Below are 22721 nucleotides of genomic sequence, written 5' to 3'. Positions count from 1 at the left end.
AACTAAAAAGCTTTGGCATACCAAAGGAAATAATCAACAAGGTCAAAAGACAACCAATAGAATGGGAGAAAATATTTGTAAACCATATATCTAACACAAGCTTAATATCCAAAATATAAAAGGAATCCCTATAATTCAATTAAAAATAACCTAATTAAAAAATATGAACAGGGGGGCGCCTGGGTGGCACAGCGGTTAAGCGTCTGCCTTCGGCTCAGGGCGTGATCCCGGCGTTATGGGATCGAAGCCCCACATCAGGCTCCTCTGCTATGAGCCTGCTTCTTCCTCTCCCACTCCCCCTGCCTGTGGTTCCCTCTCTCGCTGGCTGTCTCTCTCTCTGTCGAATAAATAAATAAAATCTTTAAAAAAAAAAAAAAATATGAACAGGAAATGAATAGACATGTCTCCAAAGAAGACATACAAAGGGCCAGTAAGTGTATATAAAGATCCTCAATATCACTAATCAGGGAAATGCAAATCAAAACCACAATGAAGTACATCTCATGTATGTCTGAATGACCATTTTCAAAACACAAAGAAAACAGAAAATAACAAGTGTTGGTGAGCATATGGAAAACTGGTATCTTTGTGCACTGCTGATGGGAAGATAAAACACCACAGTCACTGTGAAGAACAGTGGGGAAGCACCTCAAAAAATTAAAAACAGAGGGGTGCCCAGCCAGCTCATTCAGTAGAGCATGTGACTCTTGATCTCAGGATTGTGAGTTTGAGCCCCACATTGGTGGTAGATTACCTAAAAAAATATAAAAGGTCAAAAAAAATTAATAATAAAACTATCATTTGATTCAGCAATCCCTCTTCTGAGTATTTATAAGAAATGGAAACAGGATCACAGAGAGATATCTGCATTCCGATGTTTATTACAGCAATATTTAAAATAGCCGAGAGATGGAAACAGCCTAAATGTTCGCTGAGAAATGAATGAATAAAGAAAATGTGATATATGCACACAATGGAATATTATTTAGCCATAAAAAGAAGGAACTACTGTCAAATGCTGCAACACAGATGAAACCTGAAAACATTATGCTAGGTGAAATAAGCCACGCAGGGGCACCTGGGTGGCTCAGCTGGTTAAGCATCCCGCTCCTGATTTTGGCTCAGGTCATGATCTCAGCGTTGTGAGATCAAAAGCCTTGTGTTGGGCTCCATGCTGACAGTAAAGCCTGCTTAGGATTCTCTCTCCCTCTCTCTCTGCCCCTATGCTGCCCCTCCACCCTCGTGCTTGCTCTCTCCCCGCCAAAAAAAGAAAAAAAAGAAACCCACGGAAACACTAACCACAAGACAGCTGTAGCAAAGCAAGCATCAGAACAAAAAGCAATATCAGAATGATACACACAAATGATAAAAGGGTGAGTTCACCAAGACACAACAATTCTAGATATTTCTGCACCTAAAAAGAGCTTCAAAAGACATGAAGAGAAACAAATAGAACTGAAAAGAGTAACGACAAGTTCACAATTACAGCTGGAGACTTCACACTCCCCTCTCAGTAACTTGTAGAAGATATAAACCAAGTCAGTAAAGGTATAGAAAAATACCTTGATAAAAGGATAGGGTCAGTTCTTTTCTCAGCTTTTTCACTGGAAGATAAATCCACAAGGTCATCCATGTTTTGGATGCAAGAAAGCTGTTCCTTATTGACTTCATCTTCATTTATCTCAGGCCTTAAAGACTGACCTCCATCTATGAATACAAAATGCATGTTATTCTAAAAAATGAAAACATCTACTTTTTAAAGCACAAAGGAATTTACATAAAGCAGTGTTTTTCCTACAAATCATTAATCCATTCCACATTCAAGTTCCTATATGCAAGGCAGAGATCTTAAGTTTAGAACACAAATGAAAAGTTAATCAACTTACAACTGTTTAAGCTGTAACTGTGTTTTGGGGATCAGCCCAAATTTCCTGGGTAATTTGTAGCATTCTCCTTTTATCTTGCTTAAATTTTAAATGGTTAAATTAACTTGTTCTATAGTTAAGAAGCTACAGGTGGACTCGCCTATTCTGCTCCTTCAGAAGAATCATAATTAATAACACAGTAACAGCTATCACTTATTTAGTACTTACTAAGCCCACCAAATGTATTATCTCATTTCGTATTGAAAACAGTCCTATTAAAAGGTGGTAAACCCATTACAGAGAAAAAGAACATGAGTTCAAGATCTTAGGTGACTTACCTAAGGTCATAATTAGCAAACAAAAAAGCTGGAATTGAAACCAAGGTCTGTTTGATTTCCAAAGTCCAACTTCTTAATTACTGAACTATTCTGCTTTTATGTAATATCTTTAATAGAAAACCACAAATGAGTATAATAATGTGATACCTATAAATTATACTATGCTACTACCAAGAGTCATTTATTAAAATATTGGTAAAACTGAACTACATAAAATTTAAATTCTATAGAAAGGTTTTTCTGGTTTGCTACTATCTTCTTCTCTATTTACTTGGTTATCTACTTTAAGTAATCTACATATGAATTCTTAAGAGACTAAAAATATCGGAATCTCTTAGTCCTCACTCCCTAGCAAACCCTGAGGGTCAAAAAGCCTGCATTCTAAGGGAGCTATAAAAAAACAGGAAGGAAGGAAGGAAGCAGAGGAAGGAAGCAGGGAAGGAAGGAAGGCACGCAGACAGATGGGAGGAAAACTTATTCCAGTAGCTCTCTTATAAATATTAAAAAACTTATTGTGGATTCAAAGGTGCTTTGTAGAGGCAGAACAAGAACACCTGTGATTAATTAAGAGACACAAGCAACATACAGTTAACTATATACACTGTTATGACTTCTAATCATTGTTTGGATTTAAGTAAAAAAAGATCAAGACCTAAGAGCAAGACCTGAGCTGAAATCAAGAGTGGGATACTTTACCCAATGAGCTACCCAGGCGGCCCAGAAACATACTTTAGAGAAAAATCTCTCCAGTTAACACTGGTTTCTTTACTTCTCAACAATAAACTTCTCTCCTTTAAATTAATAACAAAAGGATTTGGGACACCTGGTGGCTCAGTCGATTAATCATCTGCCTTCAGCTCAAGTCATGATCCCAGGGTCCCGGGATCCAGTCCCACACCGGGCTCCCTGCTTAGTGGGGAGCCTGCTTCTCCCTCTGCCTGCCGCTCCCCCTACCCGTGCTCGCTCACTCTCTCTCTTTCTGACAAATAAATAAAACTTTAAAAAAATTAAAAAACTAAAAACAAGGGGCGCCTGGGTGGCACAGCGGTTAAGCGTCTGCCTTCGGCTCAGGGCGTGATCCCGGCGTTGTGGGATCGAGCCCCACATCAGGCTCTTCTGCTATGAGCCTGCTTCTTCCTCTCCCACTCCCCTGCTTGTGTTACCTCTCTCGCTGGTTGTCTCTATCTCTGTCGAATAAATAAAAAAATAAATAAATAAAAATAAATAAATCTTTAAAAAAAAAAACTAAAAACAAAAGGATTTAACACAGTAACATGAATACAGAATACAAACCTTAAGCATTACTAGTTGCTACGACTCAGAAGTATTGAAATTACACATCATACCATAGTACACATTTTCTCAAGTAATACAGGGACTATTAATACATTTAAGAAACTTACTTTTGTATTCTTCTCCTTTAGAATGACCTAACTGAACAGTGCCATTTCCTGAAAGATTTTCTATTTCCTGTTTACCAACTTCATCCTGATTCTTTCTTCTTTTTTTCTTTTGATTTAGTTCTGGTTCTAGTGCAATCTGTTCTGAATCCTGTCCTGTTAAAGTCTGAGACTGTTGTTCTTCCTCAACTATCTGAGCATCCTTTTGAGATGGTTCTGTGTCTGAAATTTTGGTGCTTGGAGACACATCTGGATCATCGTTTCCTCCTTCACTGGCAACTTTTTTCACTTTGAAAATAAAAGATTTTGTTATAAATATATAAATAGCCTAGAGAAAAATTCTTAAAGATGGAGAAGATAAATACCCAAGGATATCTGGGCAAAACTTTGAAGACACCCTAACACATCCAACTGGGAATGACAAAAGAAGTTATAATACACTTATGCTATAAAAATCCACACAACAAATAACGAGGTAGGCTTATTATAAGTAGTAATATAAAAGATTTCAAAAAATAGTGTTGCACAAAAAACTCAAGTTACAGAAGAACATATATAGTATGATCTCATTTTTATTAAGCAAAAACAATTACATATCCTCTAAGACACACATACACTTGAACAGAAGAGTTTACTAATAATTATCCCCAGAAAATCTGGACAATTTGATTTGAGGACAGGGTACGAAAGAGAATTCAACAAATATATTTTCTGCATCATGTTTTTCAATCAACAATCTTCCTAACAAATGTTTTTAAACAATTTCTACTGCCCTTTTTATGAAGGCACATTCATAGTTAACTGTATCAAAAGATGAAAACAATAAATTAAGTTTAAAAAACCAAACAAGAGAGATCACCATGGAGACATCAACCAAAAACAAACTTAACTTCACAACCATGGTCGATTCTCAAAAAATATCTAATCTGAAAAAAATAATAAAATTCAATGTAATTTACTTCTGTTCCAAAAAAAGTCATAACAAGCTTTTAAAACTGAGAAGACAACACCGGATTCTCTATCAGAATAATAAACAGTAATTTTTAAATTCAGAGACTTGTAATAATATATCTGAAAAGTTCTCACACTAAGTAAGATACAATGACTTATTTATGCTTTCACCTGTAACATAATTACATCATGTTAATGTATCTACTTTAATCTCCAAGGGCCATGTATAGTAAAAGAAATAACTAAATAATGAACTAATTTTGTAGTTACCAATACTATGTTTAAAATGATACAGACATCATGCTCCAGAAAAAGAAATGTTGGATTGCTCTGTGCAAAAGAGAGTTAATGTAGCAGGACTCACTGCTATTCCTTCAAAGGCCTGCTTAAACGGTTGGCCTTTGGGCTGTTTCTGGAAACTTGGGCTTGGGGACAGCCTGACAAAAGTGGCCTAAAATGTTTGTACAAACAATGTGGTTAATGCAGAAAAACTATTTTCGTTCTGGGAGTTTCAAATTCTGATATTTGCCAGGCAGAGGGTGTCTACATGACCAGCTTCCAATAAAAACCTTGGACACTGAGTTCCTAACAAGCTTTGCTGGTAGACAACTTGTTACAAATCTCATCATGACTTGTTGCTACAAGAATGAAGCACATCCTATGTGACTCTAGGGGAGAGGACTCATATGCTTACACCTAAATTCCCCTCCACTTGAAGCCACATGTCTTTCCCTCTGCTGATTTTATTCTGTATCCTTTCACTGTAACAAATCTCAGCTGTTTGTACAACCATAGGCTGGATCTTGTGAGTATGAGAGCCAATTATCAAACGTAGCAGTAATCTTGCAGACCCCCAAGGCAGGCTCTTACGGCCCTAGGCTCGAGTCCTGCCTCTGCCACTACTAAAACTGTGACACCTTAGGAAAAACGAGGGCTGTTTCCAAGTGACTAAAACAAAAGGAAAGGGTCTGGGATGTGGACTACCTAACATACAAAGTTTCCTATAGTTCCATGATTCTACTGGAATAGAGCTAAACATTGTCCTCCCAGATCAGAATTCAAATAATTAAGAAAATACCTGCCTATAAATACGAAAGCGTACACATAAACAAATTTCTACCCAGTACAAGTCAACATTAACCCTCAGAAATAAACTATGCTCAAACAATACAATTCAGTCATAAGCAAAAGTATCAGAGTTCCATTTTTTTAAATATTAGAACTTTGTGCCAGGTTTTACAAAGGAAAATGATGATAAGTAACCAAACATGATACCCCCAAATTCCAATGCTCTTTTATTAGCTACAACTACACTCTAGATGCAAGAAAGATGTCGAATAGCCCAGCCATGTCAATTATAAAATTTACAAGGAAGTACTATTTTGGGCAAGATAACTAAAAGACTAGAGAAAAATCAATTCTCCCCAGTTGGGTGCCCTGATGATCTCAACTACCTGAACTACACAGGAATGCTCGAAGACTTGAGGGACAACTTTCCAAGTCTACCATTATTATGTAATAGAACACACTTTCTTTTACTTTACCTTTTACGTTTTTCCGTGGTTTAGAGGATTTCTTCTCCTTTAAACTCTGACTTTTAACAGATTTTTGTTTTCTTTTCTCTTCTTCAGCAAGAACTTTCTGAAGCAAATGAGCAAAAAAATCGAAGTCAAAAGGGCGCTTTTCCTCTGTTTAAAAAAAAAAAAAGAAAAAGAACCTTCAAGTTTCTATTTTAAAAAAACAAAGAATTTTCAAGTATCATGACATCAAAAGCAAATGGGTTTCTTAGCAGGAGAATGAATAACCAACTCTAGTCACTGTAGTAGTCAGACAAAGGAAATCCAAGCAATAAAAAGGAATAAGCTACATTATTTTAAAAAAATATAAAAGGAACTATTACTGATATAAGCAATATTACTGAAGAATCTCAAAAATGCTCACTAAAAGAAGGCAGACATAAAAGAGTACATACTGTATGATGCCATGAATAAGAAGTTCTAGAGTAAGCTAAACTAACCTATGATGATGCAAATGAAAACAGCAGCTGCCCTGCGTCAAGACAGCTGTGGAAACTGACTAGAAAGGGACACAAGGGGCCTTTCTGGAGTAATGAAAATGTTCCATACCTTGTTTTGGGTGGTGGTTACACAGGTAGATCCTTTATCAAAACTCAAACTATAAATTGCACTGAAAGTAAATTATCAATCAACTTTAAGAAAAGACTAAATGACTAATTACTCAAAAGCCTCTCCACCACATGTCCTCTCTTCATCACAACCCTTTCACTATTTACTCTTCCAAGTATCAGTAAAGAAGGAAGTAAATGAATTTTGATCAGGACCACTCTCACTAAATATCCAACAACATCATTACATCAGAAAGAGCCATGAACAAGGTGCCTTGCAGGCTCAGTCAGCAGACTGAGTCATGGGACTCTTGATCTCAGGGTCTTGAGTTCAAGCCCCATGTTGAGCGTGGAGCCTCCTTTAAAAAAGAAAAAGAAAGAGAAAAAGAAAGACCCAAACAAATCTATTAAAGGAGTCAAATCCTTGCCTAACATCTACATCTAACAATACAGTGAATGTAGAAAAAAGTATGCTCTATATATATAAGCCCCAAGATTGGTTTAATTACAAGATGATTACAACATGGCCTCAGAAAAAGAAGTATATAGAGGCGCCCGGGTGGCTCAATCAGTTAACAGTCTGCCTTTGGCTCAGGTCACGATCCCAGGGTCCGGGATTAAGCCCCTCATTGGGCTCCTTGCTCACCAGGGAGCCTGCTTCTCCTTCTCCCTCTGCTCTCCCTGCTTGTGTTCTCTCGCTCTGTCAAGTAAATAAATACAATCTTTAAAAAAATTTTTAAAAAAAAGGAAAAGAAAAAGAGGTATATATGGTAACAAAAATAAATTAGCCTCAAGAAACCAAGCCCAAACCTGGGATTCCTGAAGGCCCTGTTTATTGTGGACCCAGCCTTTTTCTGTTCTGACCATCCACAACAATGATTCTGAAAAATACAGCATTAAAATCATTCTCAGAGAATGGGGCACCGGGCTGGCTCAGTCGGTAGAGCATGCAACTCTTAATCTTGGGGTTGTGAGTTCAAGCCCCATGCTGGACCTAGAGATCGCTTAAATAAATAAACTTAAAAAAAAACAATCCTCAGAGGAATTGAAAATAGAAGTCATAAAAGAAAAAAAATTGAGGTTTTAATTTTTTAAATTTTCCACTACAAAGCACTAAAATCAGTGAATTTAACAGTTTTCTATTATAATGGTTTTAACAATGGCTCCACACCCCCATAAAAACTTTACGGATCTACAGATTCTTTTCTGATTATAATGCACTGAATGTAATACACAGTTTCAGGACCACCTCTCAAAATGGAGAAGGTTGAGGACTAAAACAATCTAGATCTTCCGGGAGCCATTCCTGGAAGTCACGTCCCTGAAGACCCAGTACAACATTGGATGTAGAGTCCAGTCATCTACCTTAGTGCCTGCTCATAAAATAAACATACATGCTATACACATCAGTCCTCCCTTGAGGCTTTGTTCTGAGATTAGCACTACAGCAAATGGACACTGAATACCTTCATTTATCATGAAACATTGATAACTGTCTTCCAGACAAAAAATATAGGTACTACTTTATTTTTTAAAAATAGTTATCAAATCTTTGTCTATCTTTTAAGTTTATTTATTTATTTATTTTAGTAATCTCTACACCCAACGTGGGGCTCTAATTCATGATCCCGAGGATCAAGAGTCTCAAGCTCTTTAGACTGAGCTAGCCAGGCATTCCTATAGGTACTATTTTAAACAATGAATTCAATTTTGTTTTTCTGTAGAGATCCCTTGATGTTTTCCTCTGGACACAAAAAGAAAAAAATGTTAATTTCAATGAAGCTATTACTTAAAAGCTGAAAAATATATATCATTCCTTCAAATCAGGTATAAATTCAAATGCCTGACCACTCAATCTACACATCCACTCTTCACTACCTTTTTTCTTCTTCTTAGAAATTACTTACTTTCTGCAATTAACCATGCCATGCTTACTGACTTCATCCTTCCCCCATTCAATTAGACTTACGGCTCTAAAAACAAGCTTCTCATCTGCCCTGTTCACCATTATATCCTCAATGCCTAGAACATTAACTAACACACAGGAGATGTTCAGTATTGTTAACTGAATGACCACAAGAAGGAATCATCCATAGTATAAGTTCTTCCAGAAATAACTTCTTCTTGAATACAGTTCCCACAAAATAAAAAACATTTAGAAATGGTGTCTTCAGGGGGCGCCTGGGAGGCTCAGTCAGTTCAGTGCTGATTTTGGCTCGGGTCATGATCTCTGGGTTCTGGGATGGAGCCCTGCATCAGGCACTCAGCGGGGAGTTGGCATGAGATTCTCTCGCTCTCCCTCCCTCTCGGCCCCTCCCCCACATAAGATCTCTCCATCTCTCTCTAAAATAAATAAAGAAATCTTTAAAAAAAAAAAAACCAAAAAACTGGTCTCTTCATTTCCTCTATAACTTCTGGAACTCAGAGCTCTGCTTACTTGCTTCTTGATGTTTTAGCTGATCCCTTGCCTACAGATCTGTTATCAGCTCCCAGACCTGCACCGCTAAAGAGAAAAATCTCCAGTCTCATTCTTCCTATGACAATAAAGAGACAAATCTAAAACACAATGGAACTAAACACAAAAGATTGGTCATTTTTTAAGATCTCGAAGTGATATGTTGTAAAAGAGGTCTTAATACTTACGAAAGGCTTTGTCTATTCTCCATCCATTTGTTTTCTCTTCACGTTTAAATTTATTCTGTTAATGAAAGAAAAAAAAACCTATAGTAATTTTCTCCCATTAAAAACGTGAAGATTAGGGGCACCTGGGTGGCTCAGTTGGTTAAGTGTCTGCCTTCGGCTCCAGTCATGATCCTAGGGTCCTGGGATCAAGCCCCACATCTGGTTCCCTGCTCAGCAGGAAGCCTGCTTCTCCCTCTCTCTCTGCCCACCCCCAATCGTTCTCTCTCTCTGTTGAATAAATAAATAAAAATCTTCAAAAAAAAATGTGAAGATTACAGGGGTGCTTCAGTGGCTCATCGGTTAGGCAGTGGACTCTTGATTTCAGCTCAGTTCGTTATCTCAGGACGGTGAGATGGAGCCCTGGTCAGGCTTCGCACTGGGCATGAAGCCTCCTTGAGATTCTCTCTCTCACATTCCCTCTGCCCCTCCCCCTCGCTCACACATGTGTTTTTGTCTCTCTCTCTCTCTCAAAAAATAAAAATCTGGGGCACCTGTGTGGCTCAGTCAGTTAAGCATCTGCCTTCGGCTCAGGTCATGATCCCAGGGTCCTGGGATCGAGCCCCGCATTGGGCTCCCTGATGAGCAGGGAGCCTGCTTCTCCCTCTCCCTCTGCTGCTCCCCATGCTTGTGTTCTCTCTCTCTCAAGTAAATAAAATCTTTAAAAAAAAAAAAAAAGAATATCTGAAAAGAGTATCAAAAAAAAGTGAAGATTACATTTAAAAAAATAAGCATTAAAATAAAATTCTTATAACAACGAATGATTCTATAGGCAAGCAACTTAAACCTTGAGCCTTTTAATAATAGGGATGAAGAGGGGCACCTGGGTGGCTCAGATGGCTGGACATCTGCCTTCGGCTCAGGTCATGATCTCCAGGTCCTGGGATTGAGCCCCATGTTAGGCTCCCAGCTCAGCGGGAAGTCTGCTTCTCCCTCTGCCTCTCCCCCTGCTTGTGCTCTGTCTCTCTCTCTCTCTCTCAAATGAATAAATAAAAAGTCTTTAAAAAAAATAACAATAGGGATGAAGATTTGTAATGAGCTCCCTGAACCTCCTTATAATCAACAGCATAACTCAGCAATGGAAGCTAAGTTTACAGAGAATACAAAAAAATAAAGTCAATTAGCCTGGTAACAGATCATACTGGAATCAATTAAGCTAACCAGTATGAGCTTTTTAAAAACTAACACATTCACATCAAGTTAAACATCTTATGTTGTTATTCTAATGTTTTTTTATGACATGGAGAAGAGACTGTAAAGAAACAACTAAGCAAATTTTTGAGTCGGGCAAAGTTTATCTTTAGAGCCTTCTTTATACTAAGGCACATTTCTTGATCTTCTGAGCACCAAAGAGCACATCATTCTCAGCTGCACTCCCGATCACCTTCATTAAGATGCAGCTGGTTAAAGTTTAAGGTTCCATCCGAAAGTCATTATGAAGTCTGGAGTATAAGCCTGTGTTTGAGAATCTCAAAAAATGCATACACATCCTGGAGGAGCAAATAATCACTAATTTCTCCCTTCTATAGATCAGTAGTCTAAAAGCTTTTATTGAAAATACAAAAATCAAACTTTTTATTGGAAAAAAAAAAAGAGAGAAAATCACACAAAACAAAGAAGCACTTCATGGCCCCTTCTTCCCTCCGAAAAAACCTAACCACTAACCAGACTTTAAAAGAACTCACTTTCTTGCCTTTCCCTACTGTTTATTATTCAACGACACATCTTTAAACTCTTTAATCAACCTTGCCCATTTTTTAAAATCTTCATAGGACTTTAACATCTTTTTATCAACAGGTTACTCTTCTTTTCCAGTCTTTATTTTCTTCATAAACTGTATTACCAAGTAACACAGAACTTTTCAAAGATCATCATTCTCCTATAAAAATCATATTATTCATCAAACGTCTCCTCAAAAGTTAGCTCCATAAAAGCAACAGGCTATCAACACTAAACTAAACACCCTAAAAGAAATGCCAATAGGGGGGCTCCTGGGTGGCACAGCGGTTAAGCATCTGCCTTTGGCTCAGGGCGTGATCCTGGCGTTATGGGATCGAGCCCCACATCAGGCTCCTCCGCTATGAGCCTGCTTCTTCCTCTCCCACTCCCCCTGCTTGTGTTCCCTCTCTCACTGGCTATCTCTATGTCCGTCGAATAAATAAATAAAATCTTTAAAAAAAAAAAAAAAAGAAATGCCAATAGGCTTTAGGCATTATTCAATTTTAAAACAATACTATACCACCTTTACCTAAATGGGAATACAACTGAGAACAATTTAAAACATTCCTTAAAATGTATTGTTATTTCACTGAATTCATAGGCAGGAACTATTCAAACTAAATTCCATGGTTGTAAAATAAATCCCATCATATCCACCTCTAATGCTGATAAAGTAACTGGTTACAGGCTTACTCAACACATCCAACCACACCAAAAATAACTTTACCACTTAATGAAATAAATGAATCAACTATTTCCAAACACTGGACAACAGCAAGAGCAAAACTACAACCTGACATATCCGGAGAGAATGGAAACACTTAAGATGTGCCAGTGTTCACCCTGGCTCTCTGACTGGGCTACGTTTCCTAAACAATAAAAAGGAAATAAAGGCCAAAGACAGCTTTCACTGGGCTAAGGAGGTAGAGAATCTTTGGGGGTTCTAGAGAAAAGACAGCTATTTAAAAGGGGAGCCTCACAAGCCTAGTAGAAGTATCCCATTGGTCCTTATTCTACATTTGGGTTCCACATGCCCAAAGCATGAGGCCTAGTAGAGAACAACTCCTCCAGGAATGAGAGCAGAAGAAAGATATTAGCAGTCACATAACACAGTGAGGTGACAGAATTCTAGCCCACACAAATGGAAAGTTAACACCCAAACATTTACTTCAGACACCAGAAAAGCCACCTGTTATAGGTAAGAACCACAGTCTTAGAGCAGCCTTTCTCAACTGGGATTCTAGCAGGAGAATTAAGCCCTAATGCCCTAGAGCATCCACTATATGTAACGAATTACCTTCTCTCCTGTGCATCTAGAAAGGTACTACTATGGAGGTCCCTGGAGAACACAGAAAATAGTACTTCAAATTTTTTTCTACGATTCAGATGAGAAACTTAGAAGAAGGACCAGTCTAGATTTGCTTTATTAAAGCCTAAAACCAAGCCTGAACAGGAAAAAGGAGAGTTGGGAGGACATTACCTACCATTTAGAATAAATCTTTCTCTTTAAAGGAAAAAAACAAACATAATCTAGACATTATCAAACATACCATCCACAATGTCTAGTACGCAATTAAAAAAAACTCTGTAAGACATGAAAAAGATACAAAAATGTGATACACAAGGAAATAAAAGGAGACTCAACAGAAATAAATCAGCATGACATAGATGGTGAAATTAGTAGACAAGAAAGTGAAAGCACCTGTTATAAATATGTTCAATGATTTAACAGCAAATATAGAATGAACAGATAGGGAAATCTCTCAGCAGAAGAAAGGAAACTAAGAAAAATAACTAGTAATTACAGAATGAAAAATATAACCTGAGAAATGAAGCATTCACTGAATGGGCCTATCTGCAGATTGAAGCAAGCGGAAAACAGGGTCAACTTGTGAACACAGTAATGGAAACTAACTAATACAAAAAAAAAAAAAAATCTGAAAAAAACGAACAAAGCTTTAGTAACCTGAAGTGCATTATGCATACTAACACACATAAGTGGAGTCCCAGAGAGAGAGAACAAAGTGGAAAAATTACTGAAAAGACACTATCCCTGGGCAAATCATAATCATACTGCTGAACACCAGAGTTAAAGAAAAAGATCTCGAAAACAGCCATAGAAAAACAATTTATCACATACAGGGGAAGAATAACATAAATATGACTGACTCTTCATCAGAAATACTAGAAGCCAATGGACAACAGGATGACAATTTTAAAACACTTCAAGGAAAAACTGTCAAACCACCTGCATATCCAGCAAAAATATCATGCAAAAGTGAAGCTGAAATAGAGAGCTTCAGAAAAATCAAAATTGAGAAAATTTTTCAACAGACCTGCCATTCAGACCGACAAAAAGAAATGAAAAGCATCCAAATTGGTGGCTAAATATTAAATGTGGCTACATATTAAAACTAGTTTCTTTTTTCTGCTCAATTTCCTTTAAAGATAAAAGACTTTAAACCAAAATAAGCTGGACATAAAAGTGGGTTATGTAGACGTGAAATACAGAATAGCACAAAAGATGAAAGGTAAATGGAATATATTTTTAAAAGTTTATTACTTGTGGAGTATGAATTGTAAAGAGTAAAATGGTACAACGGAGAAAATAAAAAATAATACTAAAATTATCTGAATAATCCAAAAGGAAGCAGCAAACGAGACGTAAAAAACAGATGGGATAAGTGCAAAATATTAGGATGGTAGACTTAAACCCAGTCATATCAATTATTACATTAAAGTAAATGAACTAAATTATCATATGGAAATGTACAACAGACACTTTGTCTTATTTTTATCAAAGGTCAAATAAGAATTCAATGAACATTTCCTCATCTCTGTCAGAAATGCAATCTGTAATAAAATTAAATTAAAAGGTAGAGTATCAGACAGGATAAACTGCTGGAGCCACCATGGAAAACAGTGTGGATGTTCCTCAAAAAAACTAAAAATAAAATTGTCATATGATACAGCAATTCTACTTCTGGATCTTAACCTGAAGAAATAAAATCACTATCTCAAAAAGATATAGTATCCCCATGTTCACTGCAGCATTATTTACAAAAACTAAGACAATCTACTATCCAGTGACAAACGAATAAAGAAAATGTGGCAGATAGGTGTGTGTGTGTATATGCATGTTTAGGAATATTATTCAGCCATAAAGAAGAAATCTCGTCATTTGCAACATCAGGAATGGACACTGAAAGCATTATGTTAAGTGACATAAATCAGAGAAAGACAAATGATGTATTATCAATTCAACAACATACTAAAACTGAATGCACCCAATAAAAGAACTTCAATATATATATATGACCTTCAATATACATCAAAAAGATATAGATATAAACACAGAAATAGGCAAATCTATAATCATCATTGCAGACGTCACTTCTTCTCTCAGTTAACTGACAGAACTAGGTAACACAACTAACAACTACAGAGTACACACTCATTTCAAGTGCACCAGGAATACTGACCAAGATAAGTACAACAGGCTTTTAAAAAAATCTCATTAAATTTCAGAAAGATGGAAATCTTACAGATTATGTTGACATTCACAATGGAATTAAGTTAGAAAATAGTAAGATATTTAGCTATGTTCCAAATATTTGGAAATTAAACACGACACTTCTAAATAACTGACATGTAAAGTAAGAAATCACAAGGAAAACTAAACAATATTTTTAACTGAATAATGAAAACAACCTATCAAAATTTATGAAATGCAAATAAGGCAGTGCTCAGATGAAAATGTATAGCTTTAAATGTCTAATTAGAAAAGAAAAAGGGCTTATAATCAATTTAAATTTTCATCTTAAGAAGCTAGAAAAAGAGGGGCGCCTGGGTGGCACAGCGGTTAAGCGTCTGCCTTCGGCTCAGGGCGTGATCCCGGCGTTATGGGATCGAGCCCCACAACAGGCTCCTCTGCTAGGAGCCTGCTTCTTCCTCTCCCACTCCCCCTGCTTGTGTTCCCTCTCTTGCTGGCTGTCTCTATCTCTGTCAAATAAACAAATAAAATCTTTAAAAAAAAAAAAAAAAAAAAGAAGCTAGAAAAAGAGAAAATTAAAGTCAGCGTAAACAGAAAGGAAATGCTGAAGAGTTAAAAAAAAATGAAAATACACAAACAACTGAAAACTTGTAGCTAAAAGCTCATTCATTAAAAAGATTTTTGGTGGTGACTAACATAATATAATAAAAAAACATAAAAAAAAAGATTTTTGGAAGTTAAAATATGCTTAGCAAGGCAAAGGGAAAAAAAAAAGGGAGAGAAAGAGAAGGAAAAGAGCAATTATCAAAGAGGACTATCCACCACACATTAAAAGTATGGGTAAACAGTATGAAAACTTCATACCTACAAATTCAACAGCTTAACATCAAAACTGACACAAGACAAAACTGAAAATTTGATTGTACCCATAGGTATTTAAGAAACTGAATTTATAATCAAAATTCTTCCTGCAAAGAAAATCACAGGACCAGATGGTTTCACTGTTGAATTCTATCAAACATTAAAGGAGAAATACCACTAATCCTAAATTTGTTCACATAAAAGAGGGAACACTTTCCAACTCATTTTCTATGACCAGCATATTCCTAGTACCAAAACTGTGGACAGAGACATCAAAAAAAAATTAAAATATCCCTCATGAACAAAAATGAAAAAAACCCTCATGAAAATACAGTAAAATTCAACATACAAAAAGAGTATACAAGTTTGTTTCAACACTTAAAAATCAATATAACTGACTAGTCCATTTTCACTTTTCTTTTTTTTTTTTTTTTTTTTTTTTTTTAAANTATTTTATTTTATTTATTTGACAGAGAGAGATACAGCCAGCGAGAGAGGGAACACAAGCAAGAGGGAGTGGGGGAGGAAGAAGCAGGCTCGTAGCTGAGGAGCCTGATGTGGGGCTCGATCCCACAACGCCGGGATCACGCCCTGAGCCGAAGGCAGACGCTTAACCGCTGTGCCACTCAGGCGCCCCTCATTTTCACTTTTCTATACTTTGCCCAAAAACCTGTTGGAACCATACTAAACTTAGGGGAGGAGTCTAAATAACTTTTGAGAGAAATAGTCTAGTGACAAATTTATCATTAATTACTCATCAGAAAGCTCCCCTAGACAATCCATTTCTAGCTTTAACATTTTGTTCTCTTTACAAAGATCAACATTTGAAAAGAACATAAATTATATAAATAATTCTTCCTACATTGCACATGGTCTACAGGCAAAAGATCCATGCCCGGTCTAGTTCAAGAAAAAAAAATTTTTTTTTTCCTAATATTCTTTTAATTAATGAAGAAAAAACCCATGGTTGAATAAAGATCTCACTATAAATTGGAAATGCATTACAGCAACATGGTGAGCACTCAAATGCACTCCATCCCAGGAAACTTGTAATTAAGTTTCTCACTTAAAGAACAATAAAACTGAGAATGCTTGTTCTTTCAGGCGTATTAAAGCACTAATTAACACCACCGTTGTTGTTAATAGCGTCCCTGACTGTCCAAAAAGTTAAGGAAGCCTAGGAAACCAATGGTTGGTTCAGAAAATGAGAATTATTTAATTTAACATGCTTCTCTCCATGCCTTCCAAGGAAACTCAGAAACACAGTATGTTCAGAAGCTACCCTTAACCCAAATATTCTGGTACATTTATCTTCCCTCCTCATTACTTAGCTCTTCTTTTATTTTAATTTCTTTGGTTTTGTTGGTACTCCCTCAAATCCATTTTAGAGAGGGCAACATATAAATAAAATAATAAGGCAAAATTAAGAAGACTGTACTCATGGTAGAATTGCGTAATATTTCATTAATTTCTGAGCTATAAAAGGGGAAAGATCACCCAAAACACTGTAGTGAACAAGCATGGAATGAGATTTAAATAAAAGTTAAAAAAATAGTATTAGTAATTCTGGGTCCTTTACCAATCAATGAATGTAATGGATTTACTTTACCTTAATTTCTATCCTTGCTCTGTGAGGAAAAAGCTGTCCGATCATAGAAAAGTCAGTTCCTACCATGCTGATGGCTAAAAAAAACATATCTGTTTCTGTAAAAATAAAAGATTTAGAAAGAATGAAAATTAATCTCAGTATGTCTGAGGAAAAAATCTTAAATGAAGTATATATTTTGAGTTAAAAATAAATGTGAGAGCACTTAATAGTATTTAGGAAATCTTTAGTCAATTTTATTGCAAAGAACTTCATGAATCTAAACATCTCTAAACTTTTATACAGAAACATGATAAAAGAAATTTGTATGTTCATACCAAAGCATCTGGAATAAATAAAAAAGAAGAAGACAACATTCTGTCTTTCTGGCCTCAAAGTGACCAAAACTGTCAGTCACAGCCAATATATTACTGTTTTAATGGAAGCAACTGAGATGTGCTAATTAGCATGTGAAAGAAAGTAGCTAGAAAAACACACAAACTACTGACAGAAGTAACCTCAACAGAATAGGACTGGGGAAGTCAGAAGAGGGAAGTATAGAATCTTTCTTGTTGCCCTGTATTATTCTGTTGTTTCATTTTTTTCCCAGAACGATCTGTGTTATCTTTACAAGAATAAGCAATACCATTCAATAGGTATTACATGCTTCTTTAAACAGCCTAATTTTTACTTTTACAAACTTTATTATACAATGAAGGTATAATATTATTATGAGTATTAAAAATATTAATAATTTTCCATAAAAATGTTATTTTTTATACAGGGATTTGACAGAGAGGAATATTCCAGCCCAAACTACCATAATGCTGATTCCTAAAAAGATTACAAAGATAGGGGCGCCTGGGTGGCACAGCGGTTAAGCGTCTGCCTTCAGCTCAGGGCGTGATCCCGGCGTTGTGGGATCGAGTCCCACATCAGGCTCCTCCGCTATGAGCCTGCTTCTTCCTCTCCCACTCCCCCTGCTTGTGTCCTCTCTCGCTGGCTGTCTCTCTCTCTGTCAAATAAATAAATAAAATCTTTAAAAAAAAAAAAAAGATTACAAAGATAAAGCCAGAGATATAGTGCCATGGTATTGGGAGAGGGGGCCCCACTGGAAGGTGCCAATAAATTAAGCTAAAGAGAAAATAACACAGTTTGTATTTTACTTACTTACAGAAAATAATTCACTTTATTTCAAACAAATAACCTACACATTTTAAAATGAAAATTAGTTACCTTTATTTGACCATGGTTTAGAATAATAGTTTTTCCTGAAGCTGGAATATGTAGTTGTAGAACCACGCTCAAATATGGGGTCATTTTCCTCAACCACACAGGGGCCTTTTGTCCTTAAAACTTCTACAGTTAAACTAAAAAAGACACATTTTTAAACAGATCTGCATTATAAACAAGAAAAAAATAATAAATGATACCTGAATAGTTATATTTTGAAATTTACCATGGCAGTCATATCAAAAGTATATGAGGTATGCATATTTTATAAGAATCTGCTAATTTTCACTTAAAATGTGATTGCGAAGGAATAAAAATAAATGCTAACATTTTTCCACAATCCTTAAGAGCAATATAAAATTTACACATTACCTTTGGGCCACCAAAAAATTATTTGTTTTATTAACTTGTGAATGTCTCCTTTATTTAATACATATTTTCTTATCATGCTAGACCCAGCAGAAATGATCAAGAAACACAAGCATTTGATACTATGTTCTATGTTCCTGTACACAAAGCAGTTAAATGCTTTTAACCACTTAATGACCAGTAAAATCATCATCACAATATAAAACAACACACAAAAACAATTACTAATAGTATTGTCTTATTGTTTAATTATCACGGAATTGTATAAGCTATAAAAAGATTTTTTAACTAAACTGTCGGAAGACTTTCTATCACCCTTTTTTATTTACTTACTACCTACAAATTTATCTTCTTTTTAAAAGAACATACTTTGGACAAAGAACAAATTCTACAATGCCAAATTTGAAAAATTTAATGTTATAACTGAAAAATTAAACAAGGTGAATTAAACTTGTCATAACAGAAATCACAGAATATCAAACCTGATTCATTGCATTTTCACTACTTATTACCAGAAAACAAAACATGGTATTAGTTAATAATATGAAAACCTAAATTCTGACTTCAGGACTGAATCAATTTTTGAAATCTATCATCAGTAAAGGCCAGCATATGATTAGTTCAGTAGCTCATTCCAATTACCAGTAAAATTAGTAAAAAATGGTGGTAGGTTAATGGATGATATATCAGGAATACCACCTTCTCATACAAAACATAAGAATTCCTAAAAATTATAAATGAATCTAACTCACTTTTCCATTTATAACATCCATTAGAAAAATATAAACATCAGTGTCTAAGTGACAATGACTGATACAGAAACACTCTCTCTCATTACACAAAGCACATTTGCTCTCAGGTTTGAAACCACAGTCTCTGTTGTTGTTTTTAACTTACCTTTCTTCATCCAAAATAATGGAACCATCTTCTGCCACTTTTACTCGAGGAACCAGCAATGGCCCATCATCCACCTCTTCTTCTAGTTCTTCATTATCTGCTGTATCAGGAGTACTCTTACCTTCTTGCCTACCAAATGTAAAGGTAAGTTAATTCATATATCCATGAGATGCATTTCCTGAATACTATAGACTTGTGAAATAAATCACTTCAAATCCTAACTTCTATTTATTTCCAACTTTCCCTATAACCTAATTAAAAATATTGCATGTTAAGGATGGGGCTATAAGAATTTCTCTAACTTCGGGGCGCCTGGGTGGCACAGCGGTTAAGCGTCTGCCTTCGGCTCAGGGCGTGATCCCGGCGTTATGGGATCGAGCCCCACATCAGGCTCCTCCGCTATGAGCCTGCTTCTTCCTCTCCCACTCTGCCTGCTTGTGTTCCCTCTCTCGCTGACTGTCTCTATGTCTGTCGAATAAATAAATAAAATCTTTAAAAAAAAAAAAAAAAAAAGAATTTCTCTAACTTCATCCAGTAGCATTTAGTAAAAAGCCTTTGTTCACTTTTGAAAATAGGGAAACAAATTCTCATCTTTTGTGTCTCAACAGAGTATCAGATAAACCAAATAGATATTGGGGAATTAACAACAACAACAAAAACCCTTACAGTTATAAAGCATTAGTTTCCAGATCATTTTATTAACTCTTCATAACAATCCTTGGGCATTAGTATTTCCTCTTTTTTTTTTTTTAAGATTTTTAAAATTTATTTATTTGAGAGAGAGAGTGAACAAGAGAGGAGGGGAAGAAGGGGAGGAAGCAGGCTCTCCGCCGAGCAGGCAGCCCAATGCGGGCCTTGATCCCAGGACCCAGGGATCATGACCTGAGCCGGAGGCAGATGTTTAACCAACTGAGCCATCCAGGCGCCCCAGGCATTAGTATTTTCAATCCCATCTGAGGTTTGCAGTAGATAAATAATCTTTGCTCCAGATTACACAACAGTAAAGGCAGACCAAGAAGCAAAACACAGCTTTCCCCAGATAATAACTCTAAATAACCCATATACCTTCCATTCAACTACATGGTCTCCTGAAGGTTTTACAGAAGTGAACATAACCCATAAATCTGTAAAAATACAACCTACTGCTAAAGTCTGAGTATTCTTTTTTTTTTTTTAAAGATTTTATTTATTTATTTGACAGAGATAGAGATAGCCAGCGAGAGAGGGAACACAAGCAGGGGGGAGTGGGAGAGGAAGAAGCAGGCTCATAGAGGAGGAGCCTGATGTGGGGCTCGATCCCATAACGCCAGGATCACGCCCTGAGCCGAAGGCAGGCGCTTAACCACTGTGCCACCCAGGCGCCCCTGAGAATTCTGCTTTAAAACAATATAAATTCTAAGCAAAACAGCAATCATTACTTAATAACCATTGAAGTAACAACCAGAAAATCCCAATGTTTCTGGCAATTTTCCATAATCCCCCCCATCTTGAATTACAAAACTAGAGTAACTTCCCAGGAAGCCTCTTGGAGACATTTCCTAGTAGTAAGCAAACATTACAGTGCAGTGTAGAAGGCAACAAGAAGCTCGTACAAAAAAGCAGACTCTCTAATGGCATCAAAACTATAATAAGAAAGGAAAGAAAAGGAAAAAGAAAAATATACACATGCTTGTTAGGATAGACACAGAATGGAACTAGAATGATACATTAAAAAATCGGTAACATTTGTTGCCTCCACAGAGGAACAAAATGACAGAAAAACAGATTTGGAAAACTTTTCTCAGCATACTTTTGCTCCCTGTGATTTTTGTACCATTGTATTATATTATTATTCTAAAACAGAATTCAAAATCCTTTTGAATCCTAAAAGTTTTAACCGAAATCATACCACTGGCCATTTCCATATATAATACACAAAAGTGTGGACCTTTCATTTTGATTTAAATCAGGCATTAACTTTTATTCTTGTTAGTGATTCCTTTTAAACATTCCTATCACATGTAACTTGACTATAACAAAAAGCATTATTTGATTTCATTTTTTTAAAAACTCTATCCACCAAAGAATTTATTAAAAAAAAAAAAAACAGTAAGATAAGTGCTTACTCTCTTGTCTGGACTGGTGTCAATGATTTTTCAGTTTTCTTTTCTTGCTCCAGTGAAGAACTAACAAATAAATAACATTCTTTTTAAATGTGTAAAACCATTTAATATTTAACATAAAAAATACTTTGAAGTAATTTACATAATGTCTATTTTATCCATCAGCAAGAATGAAATTACTTTAACATGTTTTTAAATGATACACCATAACATCATTATTAATGACAGTGTGTGGTCCAAGAGTCAATTTCTCAGTCAAAAACTTTTGTCATCAAGTATAAATAATTTGTTACACCCTGAGTAGGGAACGTTTTTACTCTCTAATTCCTTAGTGAAGGGAAGCTTTCTCAGTCCTAAGGCCTAAAGCAACCTACATGGCTTTTCTCCCAACCCTTAGATGTCAAATAACACAAAACCTAGATTTTTGGCCCTTCCTTCAACAGGCCAAAGACCTGCTGAACCTGAAAAATGCTATACTGAAAACATGCCACTATTCTTACATCCACCTGCTAAACCATGAAGAACATAACAATGAAATTTATTATAAACCGCCTGCTTCACCAGGCTAACTCTGGTTAAAGAAGCTTTAAGCTTTCTTGGAGGATCTGTTAATCAAATGTCACTATATTTAATTAAGAGGTAGGGCATAAAAATTAGACCATTCCTTTAGAATCAGGTTACAGTGTACAAGAAATAGAATGTGTAATATTGGTTAGAGAAAAATTGTTTAGTTGATTTTACAACAGCTTAGGAATATAAGAAAAGAAACTTACTTTTTAATCTCAGAGGTAAAGGATACCACCTCAAGAAAGCAGTTACTTGAAATACCACTAAATTTTGTTTAAAAATTCTAAAAGAACATTGTATGTGCTATAAACTTTGTCAACATGTTTTGGAAAACACTGAAACTCTACTCTAAAAGTGAAACGCAAATGACTACACATACTCAAAGAAAGGAAAACAAGTAAAGTTTACTTACGTCATCGGATTGTTATCTGGCAGGTAATATATGAAATCTCTCATAGTCATTTTTGAACGATCTGGTGGCTTCTGACTTTCATTTATGGCATATTTGTTTTTCCATTGCTTCTAGACACACAAACA

The 22721-nt window shown here is 35.9% G+C and overlaps 1 protein-coding gene across 2 annotated transcripts in view; it reads right to left on the bottom strand.

Moving 5' to 3' along the window:
- Positions 1-22721, bottom strand: part of BDP1 (B double prime 1, subunit of RNA polymerase III transcription initiation factor IIIB) — an 81497-nt gene that overhangs the window by 53294 nt on the left and 5482 nt on the right. Inside the window, exons 3-11 of one of the 2 annotated variants that reach the window (XM_011220600.3) lie at positions 22597-22706; positions 21621-21680; positions 19516-19644; positions 18253-18386; positions 17041-17135; positions 9323-9377; positions 6099-6242; positions 3607-3891; positions 1563-1707 (exon numbers count right to left, since the gene is read on the bottom strand). In XM_011220600.3, the coding sequence (XP_011218902.1) occupies positions 1563-1707; positions 3607-3891; positions 6099-6242; positions 9323-9377; positions 17041-17135; positions 18253-18386; positions 19516-19644; positions 21621-21680; positions 22597-22706 (1157 nt within the window). Of the gene's footprint in view, positions 1-1562; positions 1708-3606; positions 3892-6098; positions 6243-7489; positions 7646-9322; positions 9378-17040; positions 17136-18252; positions 18387-19515; positions 19645-21620; positions 21681-22596; positions 22707-22721 lie in introns of those variants that run through there. The other variant, XM_034656329.1, reaches the window with a different exon arrangement.

Source organism: Ailuropoda melanoleuca, chromosome 3 (genome assembly GCF_002007445.2).
Source record: "Ailuropoda melanoleuca isolate Jingjing chromosome 3, ASM200744v2, whole genome shotgun sequence".
Classification (NCBI taxonomy): domain Eukaryota; kingdom Metazoa; phylum Chordata; class Mammalia; order Carnivora; family Ursidae; genus Ailuropoda; species Ailuropoda melanoleuca.
This window is presented reverse-complemented; position numbering and strand designations above follow the sequence as displayed.